The 12,436-nt window shown below is 40.0% G+C and overlaps 1 protein-coding gene across 1 annotated transcript in view; it reads left to right on the top strand.

Annotated features, from left to right (window-relative positions):
* Window positions 1–9,956, top strand: part of LOC101861750 — a gene marked incomplete in the record, with an annotated part of 23,608 nt that extends 13,652 nt beyond the window's left edge. Inside the window, 8 exon segments of the mRNA XM_005103660.3 lie at window positions 95–189; window positions 1,943–2,025; window positions 4,614–4,765; window positions 5,582–5,671; window positions 6,199–6,356; window positions 7,071–7,250; window positions 9,153–9,183; window positions 9,778–9,956. Coding sequence (XP_005103717.2) covers window positions 95–189; window positions 1,943–2,025; window positions 4,614–4,765; window positions 5,582–5,671; window positions 6,199–6,356; window positions 7,071–7,250; window positions 9,153–9,183; window positions 9,778–9,863 — 875 coding nt within the window.
* Window positions 9,957–12,436: the final 2,480 nt, after the last annotated feature.

Below are 12,436 nucleotides of genomic sequence, written 5' to 3'. Positions count from 1 at the left end.
CGCCATCTCTGATGCTGTAAAACATAACTGTTGATTAAAAAAAAAAACACACAAAAAACCTGTTGATAGTGCAACATTACATCGTTTATTGCAGCGAATATTTTCCAAAACTTCAACACTGAGAACAAATACAAGTGCACAAGAGAAAAGACTGTGATGTTTGACGTAATAAGCGAGACAACAATCGTGGTGAGTTTCAGCCCTTAGGATCTCAACATTCCATTTTGTTTTCACATAAAAAAGTCCAGATTCGGGTCAAAGTTATGGAATTTGAGTTGTAAGCATTTTTAGCTACCTCAGCCTCTCCTAAAACTAGTTCATCGCGTAAGAACCACTAATAATCCTTATTTGTTCCCCCTACCGGGCTTGTTTGTCACCACCATTTCCTCATAAAGTTAATATTTTGTTTTCTTTATCGGCTGTTTTCTCAAAACCTTATGTTTCTCAATACTTTTTGGAATAACTCCACCATTTTAAAAATCCAATCTTCATGAAACTTTTTACAGAATAAAGCAAAGAGGCAATACTAAAACTTTGTGGGTTGAATTTTTAAAATATGGAATTAATTTGTGTTGGTGGTGTCTGGAGTGTGGCTGTTCACGGATTTTTTGCAAACTTCAATACTACCTCAGGAAAAATGTCATAAAACATTTTCTAATACGTTAAAGAAAAACTGAACGGAGGAATTGTTAGATATATTGTTTGTTAACATGTATGCAAAAAAGCAAACAAGTTCAAAGACCGATAAGTGCGGTATTCATTACGTAAGGCATGTCAACAAAATCCAATATGGCCACTGTATCCAGGGAAACGATATTTTATTTCTCAAATTTGATTTCGGATTTTAAGACTCCTTACTATACTTGTTATATGTGTGAAATATGGTAAAATTTGGTACTCTAATATGTGTGATATCCTTCAGGTGTAGCTGCCCCCCCCCCCTAAATCATTTCAGTTAAAGGTTTCCAACTAAAATAAGCCTCTTCGAGGATCAAAGTAAACAAACACAAAGAGTAATCTTTGTAATTCTAAAACATTGTTGACTATCTGTTTACAACGTACAATCTATTGAAAAAATAGAAATAACAAACGTGTGAAGATACAAACAAGTCTCTCTGGGGTTTCAAGGTAAACACACAAAAATAGTTATTGTAAATCTAATGCTTTCTTAAAACAGTCTTGGCGATCTTTTCGCACTACACAATCTACTAAGGAATTCTAGGGATTATCTTAATAATAATAATAATGCCTAACATATTTTGTGTACCGCAAATTCCCCTCAACAGCTAGCTCTCTACGCTTTACAATCTGTTACTCCAGCAGACCTACACCACTAGACTATGGACGCCACCGGTTTTTTTGCTTTTTTTAAATAGTTAGGTCCGACAATGCGAGTGACTAGAAAACAATGACACCAGGCGACCTCCCATCTCCTTTAATCAACTTCTATCCGAGACACGTTTTTTTTTCCATTAATGTTAAAAGCAAGGTAAATAATCAAGCTTTGATCTAATACCAATATCAGAATCTGCTCCCAGTATCAAAAATTGACGATTCCCTGATTCTATCGTGTCGTGACACAAATTGATATTTTTACAATCTTGATTTTCAGATATTTGGCTAAGATACACTTATCTGATTGATGGTGCAAATTTAAGAAGATTGTTACTGGACTTTGTCTTTGAGATATATACTTACTTTGCCTAGTGGTTAGGTGACCATACACGTAGCTGTAAGATTACTGGATCGGGGGTACGAGCTTCAGCACGGCCCGACATAGTGTGATTGGGAAAGACACTTTACACAAAATTCCTATTTGGCTCGGCCCTTTCGGGAATGTTCGTTAAACTCGGGGATCCGACCTCTTAAATAACATATTAGTTTTGATAAGGGCTTTAAACCATTTCCCGTTTTTCATGTATCTTTTGTTGCGTTTCCACAGGCACGTCCTGAACTTGGAAACCTGAACATCTTTGGCTCTTTTAAGATCACAGAACCAAATTCTGCTTTTGGTGACTTTTCCAGGTAGGAGTGCTATGCGAAGTAGAGTCCAGAGCTTATGAGTGGGTGGTTGGTGGGTACTCTGGTTTGGTTTAAGCTCCTTCTCACCTATGAAACATCTATCGCTCGTTAATGTTTCTACTTCTTTTCTTTGTAAGTTATTCTCTAATAAGACCTCTAATTTTCGTCTCTTATATTACGATGTATTTGTATTGCAATAGACGTAAAACTCTTACGAAAAATATGAATTTATGAATCCCTTTAATAGTACCTAGCTAAATGGATTAAGAGTTTTGTAACATTGTAATAGCAATTGTTTTTGAAATTATTTTCACACAACCTTCAATGGTTTAAGAGGCTGCTTCGACCCTGCTGGTCAGGGCCAAGCCAGGCTTAAAAGGATACAAAACCGTCCGCCACACAGGAATTGAACTCACGTTCTCTGCAAGCGACATTTATTCGCTTGACTGCTACATCACAGATGATGGTGATGAGGATGGTGATGGTGATGATAATGATGATGATGATGATGACGTAGTCTAAACAGCCGTATGCACTGCTCACCGTCGAACGCTCCGTATCCCGGACTCTAGCATGGAGATCATCAGGAGAGAATGCGTCGCTGTTTCGGGCTCTTCCTCTCTACAGCTTTTCTGACGCACCGAGCCCCCTCACCGATGTGGGGTCTCCATGTTAGTTCGACTGTTTTCCTCTGCTGCCAACTTTAGGATTCATTCCAGCTTGAGTCCTCTCGCTTCAACCAGATCCAATGACTGGCTTTCTCTGCTGTCTCCTGAAGGGAGTTTGTGAGTTCGTTGCTTTTCTTTGCAGTAAGTCCTGTCACTCTCATCCACTTACGGGCGCTTGTTGCTACAAAACCTCTGCATCCTACCTCTACCGGAAAATGGGTTGCCTTCCATCCTGCCTCCTCACATTGTTCGACGAGTGCCTCGTAACGGTTTTCTTTCCGCTCATGAGCGGCATAGATATTGTCCTCGTGGGGCACCGTGAGCTCTACCAAGTGTACCTCTTTGTCTTTTTCCTCCCATAACACAATGTCTGGCTTTTTCGTAGTTGGAATGGGGAAGAATCTCTCAAAGCCTTTTAAGTCAGCAGCTACTTCCCATGTGCCTCCGCTCTGGTCTTTCATGGCTTCGTTCGTTTTCTTTCTTTTGGCAACCTTGCTTCCTTGCGGAACGAACGCAATCTTGGTGGGTCCATGCTTCTGTATCTTGGGGGCATATTTTCCTTCTTCCACCTGTTGTGTCGCCATTTTCGTGAGCACTTTCAACACCTCGTTGTGTCTCCAGGTGTATCTGTTAAGAGCTAGGTTGCAGTTTGACAAAATATGCTTCATGGTTCCTAGCTTACCGCATCTACACTTGTTGTCCTCCTGTACCTTCCATCTGACAAGGTTCACCGGTGAAGGCAGAACATCATACGTAGACCGGAGAAGAAAGCTCAGCCTTGATGTATTCCACTTCCAGATGTCACTCCACCCGACTTTTCTTTCCACAACATGCTCTTCCCATCTGGTCATTTGTCCTTGCTGGCTACACTGGATGAGATGAATTTCTCGCCTCTCTGCCTCCATCTTTTGCATATGTCTTGTTGCAGCTTTTCTTCTGTCTCGCTGAGACATTTTCCTGAAAGGTCTAAAGTCGCCATTACCTAGCCCTAATCTGTTAGGTTGCGCTGGACCGACAATGTCCCCATGCTCCAATGCAGAGATGATCTCGTTAGCTGCAACTTCTGCCTTCCACTTTCTGGCTGTTTTGACATCTGGAGGTTTTCCACTGATCTCCTTATCCCTTGATTCTCTCAACATCAAAACGGTTCTAATCTTGCCTGCTTTGTAGATCTCCACAATTGACGTGAGAGGTAGTTGAAGCGCACCTCTATGTCTGTACAGGGATGACGTGTTAATGGTACGGGGTAGCCCCAGCCACTTCCTGATGTAGCTGTTACACTTTCTTTCGATCATCCCAACTCTTGACAAAGCAACTTCATACATTGTCAGTGGCCACGCCAATCGAGGGTAGAGGGCAAACTGTAGACACCATATCTTGTGCTTTCCTGGAAGCTTTGTCTGGTCAATTGCTTTCAGCCCATTTTCAGCCTGCTTCATGATTTCCACGCCTTGACTCCTATCAGACAGAGTTCCTGAGTACCACCGACCCAAACTTTTCACGGGTTGTTCTTTTACTGTGGGCATTTGCTCCCCTGCAATTGTGAACTTCAGTTGCTTCTGTTTTCCTTTGTTAATAGTCAGGCTTCTAGACTTTTTAGCTTTAAACTTCATCCTGGCCCAGGTGATAAGCTTATCGAGCCGATTCAACACACTTTGCATTGTGTCTCCATCTCTTGTCAGTAGGGTCACATCATTATGATTATGAAGATGATGATGATTATGATAATGATGATGATGGGCATTAGAGATTTCGGTAGATGTAAGCTTAATAATGAAAAGTGTAGAGAAGAAGAAGAAGAAGAAGAAGAAGAAGAAGAAGAAGAAGAAGAAGAAGAAGAAAGAAAAAAAAGAAAAAAAAGAAGACGCCTACTGCAGACAGGGACATATTAAGTTTGATAGTGACGACAGATGTGTATTCCAGCATTGCCCGTGCCGAGAAGCCTTTGGTCATCTACCTGGACAAATCGGACCAAACTCTCTACCTGAGTTTCTCTGCAAATGTGACACATGAAGACCACTGCAGCAGCACCTTTATTGTCAAGGCCGTGGACTCAAACGCCATGAGGAAGACAGGTAACTTGCGTCTCTGGCGAACTGATTAGGCCCCCGACATCGATTTGGGTTTTTTTCTTTGCTACTTGTGGAACTGTTAGAAAATCAGATTAGAATATTTTCTTAAAATATACAATGACACACTTGAAGAGTTTGAATTTGCAATTGAACATGCAAGGGAAGAACAAGAGTTGCTTAAAAAAATTAATTAGGTCGTGACGTGGGTTGGAAAGTGTTTGCACACCTCTTCTGACCCATTTAAGTGTCATCATTTAAGGACTATAACCTTTAATGAGTACCCAATACCATTCCTGGAACATAAGCTACACTATGGAAAAGGGTGGGCTGTCAAGCATTTCATTTTAGTTGTTTTCGAAGTGCCCCACAAAAAGGGACGTTCCTTGTTTTTTCTTTGTGATCTTCATTTAATTTTGTTCTTTCAAACTCTGTCCACGTTATTGTTCTGGTTACTGCTGCCGTTGGTGTTATTGTAGTGTCCTATTGCTTGCATGCAGCGTCGTTGTTGGTGTTGTTAGTTCTAAGGCAACTATTGTTGTTTTCTTCAACTGTGTGTGTGTGTGTGTGTGTGTGTGTGTGTGTGTGTGTGTGTGTGTGTGCTTGTGTATGTGAGTATGTGTGTGAGTGTGTGTGTGAGTGTGTGTGTGTGTGTGTGTGTGTGTGTGTGTGTGTGTGTGTGTGTGTGTGTGTGTGTTTCTGTGTGTGTGTTTCTGTGTGTGAGTGTGTTTACTCTACCGCAGATATTTTTTTGGAGACAAATAAGATGCGGTATTTAAAAAAATAATAATCATACTACAAATACATTGTTTGTTCAAGCAGCTGCTTCAACTGTGTGCATCACAGACGGCCACACACGGAAGTGTACTGATATTGACTATGTGAAAAGTGGAGACTATCAAAAAGTCATTGGTAAGTTTTTCGTTTACAGTGATATACTTTTCTTGAAGACGCACAACACGCTGGGATCAGACGCTAGTCAATTGTCCATTTTTGAGGATATGGAGGTTCGGTATAATCTTTAAACGTATTTACTTGTCTTGCTTTTGATGAAATACCTATCTCTATCTTAAATTGAAGTAGAGATATTTGCGATCGAAGGAGGTTGGAATCACTAATTGACGTCTGAAGCAAAATTGGTGACAAAATGGCTGCCAAAGTTTGGTGACTTCCAAAGCCTGAGTGTCCTTAGAATCTACAAATTTACATTTTATGGTGCTTCTGAACAACGTTTTTCAAATGAAATCCAACAGAAATGTGTTTTTAAATGGATATCAAAGGTGTTGAGCCCCCCCCCCCCCCCCCAACCATCCCATCTCCTTTAACAAGTTTGAAGAATCGATAAAAATTCCCAACTGCCGGAAAGAAGATGCTTTTTCATTTAATTATTTTTATGAGCGCCTGATTTGACCACAATACTACACATAATATCTTCCCAGCACCTTCATCGAGCAGCGCCACACGAGCCTGTGTAGAGGGTCTCGTTGGCTACCAGCCTCACCCAAACACAACCACCAAGTACGTGTACTGTGTATCCAAGACCGAGGCTTATGTAGTCACCTGCCCGAACGGCTTTGCTTACCTGTCCTCACAGCAGGTAATGTTTGTGAAATTGCATGGATCAACGTTTTATTTTAACGCACCTTGTAATACTTTAAGGTTTTTGAAGAGGCGAGATCTTCAAGGTTAATGCCCGTCTCCGAAATGACTAAGCCAAATAGGACATTCGTGTAAAGTGTCTTTCCCAAGGACACAACGTCGGACAGAGCTGACGCTTAAACCCCTGAACTTGTAATCTCTTGATTACAGGTCGGTAGCCTAACCTCACGGCTACCGACCCCACAGGTAATACTAAATTCATGAAAAAGTGTATATGTACAACCTGTAATGTTTTGTTGTGGAAACTCTGTTTAACGACACTAAACATTTTTCTTAAAAAGCTACATTTAAAATGTATATTGTTTAATGGAAGTATCTAATGTGATAATTTAATGAGTACGCTTGTGTGACGTAGGCCAATTCCCTTAAGGGGACACATCTGTCCCACCGGCTGCAGCTCTAAGTAAATGTTTTGGCACATTTCGAATCAGCATGCACAAATCACAAACACTAATTTTCTTAGTTCATAATAAGCATGTTGTTACTGATCTTCTTAAGTTTCGGAAAATGAAAACAGAATAGTCAAAATTCTGCATGAAAATACGACGTCATGCTCTTTTTTGAAAATGCCCTCAAAACTTTTCGTCTGCAAGCGTTGCTGATGATGCGTCGCCAAAGAGACTAAAACCTTTATTTATCAACCTCAAAACAGGACTGTGTCGTGCCGGCCTCCATGGACAATGACACCGTGTGCAGAGTGTGTAGCTCCGAGAATTGGCTTCTGGGACTCAGGAACTTCCCAGTGGCAGCCAAGAGCAGACTATACGTGAACTGTACCGCTGTGGAGACCTGCGTCATCAAGGATTGTGGTGACAACTTACAGTACTATCCCGTACGTAGAAATAGGGGTTGGGGGGTGTTTTCATAATTTCTTCACTGCTAATTAGATAATATATGAACTTGGGTTTTTTTGGTTACACACAGTTTCTCTGAAATTTTCCGACTGGTTTATAGTGAAGATTTTAGGAAAAGTAATGACGGCTTGTGTTGTTGTCTATTCTTAGGTAAAGAAATTGAGCTGTTTTTAAAAATATTTTTAGACAAAGGCATAGATGTTGTGGCCCTTTTTAAATCTCTTTTTTTTAGAAGACCTTGTCTTGTACGTGCAATTTTGATGGAAGCATCTCAGCATGAATGAAAGTGTAAAAATCGGTGTTTTAACGCCTCCCCCATCCCTTCAAATTTAATTTAAATTAAATAGGCAGCGGTTTTTAACCCTGCCTCTGCCTGTCAGGGCCAAACCAGACTGAGAGGGATACAACATCTCAGCAGGAAGACCAAAATACCCGATTGAAGTCCATTTGGAAAACAAATGAACGGTTTACTTTTTAATTACTTAAATCATCCCTTAGTCTTAGGTGACTGTTTGGGCACCAATGATGTTCGGGCAACCACTTTTCTCCACCCTCTCTATTATTTTCAGCCTGTCGAAGGGCGCTTCACCCAACTTTAAACCTGTTCATTCTGTTAAATTGAATTCCCATCTCTTTTTCTGTCTGCCTTTCCTTCTCCCTACTTGTAAAATGCCTTGTAGGATCATCTTTGATGTCCTGATGATCTTGGTGTGTTCATACCCTATCAATTTGCCTTTCGTCAGTGGTGATAGGATCTTCATAGGGCCCAACTGTATGCCTAATCTTGTCCCTCTCTTCCTCATTTGCAACTCGATCTCTTTTGGAGATTTCCAACAGTCTTTAAAAGCATCTCATTCCTGTAGCTAGTTTTTTTCTCCTAACTGTGCTGTGAGGTTCCATGTCTCATAAGCACGCAGGGAGATTGAAATGATCAAGGAGTGCATCACTCTGATTTTAGATCTGAGTGCAATGTAAATATGCAAGGTGAAATAATTTGTCCATGAGTGAAACGAAGGGTAGCCTAAGGAGAGAATGATTATTGGGTGCGCACTCGACTGCTGCGAGACTGGTGTTTTCCCTTCATTTCGGCGCCCATGGTGCGCACTCTTCGCAGCGAAGTGTGTAAAAAGCAAAGTCTCATCTATTATCAATTTGTGGTGGCCGAATTTTGCTGTTCAAAAGGCTTTTTAATGGCAGCATCGATCGACATGCGGTTTTCGAAAAAAGATTCTTTAAAATATTCTCCTGATCATGACGCCCTTTTTTCAGTTTTGCTGCAAAAGGCTAATTTTTTTTTATTTTGCCGCTCGCTTTTGTAGGCCGACGCTTCTGTCTCTGTAATTTTAGAAAACCTGCCAGGTTTATTTTTTTCAAAGTCGTATTTCCGTTCGATACTATCGCGCATTGTCGTGCAATACTGAGCACTATTTTAAGTGTGCGACAGGTATAGATCTAGAATCTAGATGTAGATCTAACCTCATGTTTTCTTTTTTTACTTGGTGCTAAATTCGACGGTGATCCTTTCGTTTGATGCTCATCATCTCTTTTTCTTGACTCTTTAGTTAAATTCTTTTTCTTGCTACTGGGAACAACACGCTTCTGTACAACCACGAAAGCGGAATAGAGAATCAATCTAAGCATCTATTTATGTTTGGCAACTTGGAAACACATGTGTCACTTTTCTCTCAAGATTTATTGCTCTATTCCAGGAGAGTGTAAATATAGTAGACCAATGATCTGCAGTTGATGTTAATGCACAGATCATTCCTTTCATCGAAAGGGGGCCCAGCTAGTAGTATGCTATGTAGATACACGCTCAAGATTCTTATCTTAACTTTTAAGAACCAACAATGAATTGTGACCTCAATACTCCATTTCAGAACGACCAGAAGTGCGCAGAAGCCTCGCTTGGTAAGTGTGCTACAATACTTAAGTCGATTGGGATTGTTAATACGAAACATTACAATAGTATTATAACCCAATTTATCTTCTTTTTTTTACAGCTGACACTAAAGCATGAGTTAGAAGTCTATTAGTATTACACGAAAATCATTCGATTAAAAAAGACGCCATACCAGACATTGCTCACTCTTTCAGGATCACAACTCAACTTGATTTTTTAAAAGCAAATACGGAATCCCCTATATTAGGAGTGGCGAGGGTAATGGTGGTGTGGTGGGGGTGAGTGAGGAGTTGATGGGAAAGGGAGTATACTCTTTTAGTATACGACACTGTAGTTCAGCTGGCTCATACTCGTAACATCTCTCGGTTACTTGGATCATTCGTTTCTTCTCAGTTTGTCGCAAACAGGTCAAACAGACGAGGAGTTTTAGGGAAGTTTGTGATGCTAAAATCATGGGTGACCTAACTGACTGCGTACAAAGTAGGAATAACCTTCGGTATACAAAAGGGTAACTTTTGAGGCCTATCTTTTTTGAGAGGGGGGGGGGGGTGATTTAAAGGTCTTGTTTGTTGACGCAGTTTTTTCTCTCCATCTTCCCACAGGATCGTCTACTTGGTCCCTGCATAGGTCGCAGGCATACATAGTTGTGGTCTTGGTTTTGCTGTTTCTGAGAAAATTAATTTGCTGAAATGTTTGTTTCGGTTTCAGAGCTCATTTCTGTAATTTGTATTTTTTCCATACTTCTTGCTGCAAAATAAAACTTATCTGAGCACAATGAAAACTATTGCCGAAATGATTTACTACCACCTATATCTACTGCATTCAATGATGCAACTCATCTCTTCGATATTTTATGTCAAGTGAACCTTTACGTGGATCTACAGCTGTGGGTTTGAGAGGAAAATAGATATGCAGGTACTTTAAAAAAACACCAAAAAACCCCAAAATAATAATAATAATCATCATCATAATCATGAACATAATCATAATCATAATCACAATAATATAAAACATTTATATAGCGCATTTCCAAAAAAAAGCAGCTCAATGTGCTTTACATTGCATTGGAATACCCATTTTCAAAATCTTACTTACTACTTCCTTTCTTCTCATGCAATATATATTTATGAACACACACACACACACACACACACACACACACACACACACACACACACACACACACACACACACACACACACACACATATATATACATACACACACACACGCGCGCGCGCGCGTGCGGACTATTGTCATTCAGACGCAGGCACAGAACAACTATAATAAAATGAACGACAGCAGAACATGATTAAGATGTCTTTTGATGGCATCAAGTGTTTTTGTTTGTCTTACTTCTTGTTCTATGGCTAATTTTGAGACTATGTTTATCTCATTTGTAGATACAAGTCATTCCACGCACGAGATCAACTTTGGCGACAATAATAGGTTTCAGAAGAACGCGTGCCTATATCTTTCGAGCATTTCTATCTTTTTTTTTTAACTTCTTGAATTATGAAATTAAAATCCCTAAGGCTTTTTAAAAAAAAGTTTTTGAAGCTACACTACAGTGCTCATCATTCCACACAATTTGCATCCTGGTGTGTCCTTGAGATGTACTGATTTGTTTCTCGATTTTTTTTCCGAACCTGTTGTATTCGTTGAGTACACTTGTCAAAGTGCATACCGGTATTGAACGGGCTCATTTTTTTCGAAAACTTTTTCTGATCACTTTATCAATCCTGCTTCCTAAATAATCTAAATGTGGGGTTTTTTGGTACGTGTTTTACGGTCGCAACTGCATAAGGTCATATGTGGGCGCGGGACATACCAAACTTTTTCAATTGGAAGGACATTTTGAATTTTAGCCATGGTGGCAGCTGAAGCCAACTCTTATGATTTTGAACCACTAAGAGATCTTTAACGTGAATAGCTAGCACACGGGACCTCTGAGATTTTTTGCCCTTATCCGAGAATGCTAGGTGTAGATCTTTCTTACCAAAAGATCAGTGGTGTGGCTGAAAGACAGCAGTAAAAAGGAGCCAAGGAGTAGCAATAGAAAGGCTGCAGAAAGAGTCAGAAGTCCAGTGGAGCGGGCAAAGGAAGTGAGGGGGTGGGGGAGAAAGTGGAGACGAAAGCAGACGACAGAATATTGCAAGAGAGAAGGAAAGAAGGGAAAAGGAGACAATTTTGGAGAAGAAAATTTTTCTGTCCTTATCCGGATTCGAACCTGGGACCTTTGAATGAGAGGCGAACACCTTAACCTCTAGGCCACGAGAGCCCCCTAAAATGAGTCAATGGGGGCGTAAAATTAGATAAAGGCACTTTACACAAAGAATGTCCTTTTTGGCTTGGTCTTTTCGGAGATAGACGTTTACCCCCGAAGGCTCCGCTTCTGCTCTAGCTTAAACTGTGTAGATAGAAGCTATAAAGCTACTCAAACAATTTCACATTTTACAATTCTTTCTATGTGGAAATAATGTTTCATCTGAAATTATTTGTCAAAAATTACCAGTATTTAAACAAAAAAAATTTTTTCTATTATTGCTGAGACATTTTTACAGGATTTCTTGAATAACCCTGCCTAAGTGTCTTTCTGAAAAAAACATTTCTATTTTTAAAAAAATGTTTGTACATACTAGTGATCTTTTATCCTCGCCGGGTTATCTTTTATGTTGTCACATTTTTGTGAATGTACATCTTGTAATCTTCTATCAAAGACCTGTTACCGTATATTTATGTTGTTTTCTTACATTTTTTTCTGGTGGGTGGTTGGCGGGTGCTCTGGTGTGGTTTGCTTATACTTTCTTGTGTGACGTCTGCCATCCATATCTCTCCACCTTTTTCCTTTGTATGTTACATTGTTACTATCTAGTAACACCAATAATAATCGTGGGCTTCTATATTACCTTATTATGTTGCAAGTGCCATAAATCTTTTAATAAAACTTAACCAAAATGTTTGTATCTGTGCATGAAACTTTTTTTCACTGAAGTGCTACCCACCTGTCCCTTGTTTTGCAGTTTTTTCTGTCGTTGTTGTGGTTGGTGGTGTTGTGGTGATGTTTGGTGGTTGTGTTGGAAATGGTGGCGGTAATGAAGGAAGTGGTGAACGTTGTGAGAGCCGTGGGTGTGATTATATTGCCATTGTCGTCACTCAGAGGCAAAGCGTCTATATAATCAAATAATCACTGCTTCCCTCCCTAATTTTGAAACATTGTCGCAGTCAAATTCACCCATAGACGTAAACCTCATAAATTAAA

Source organism: Aplysia californica, unplaced genomic scaffold, assembly GCF_000002075.1.
Source record: "Aplysia californica isolate F4 #8 unplaced genomic scaffold, AplCal3.0 scaffold00385, whole genome shotgun sequence".
Taxonomy (NCBI): Eukaryota; Metazoa; Mollusca; class Gastropoda; order Aplysiida; family Aplysiidae; genus Aplysia; species Aplysia californica.
This window is presented reverse-complemented; position numbering and strand designations above follow the sequence as displayed.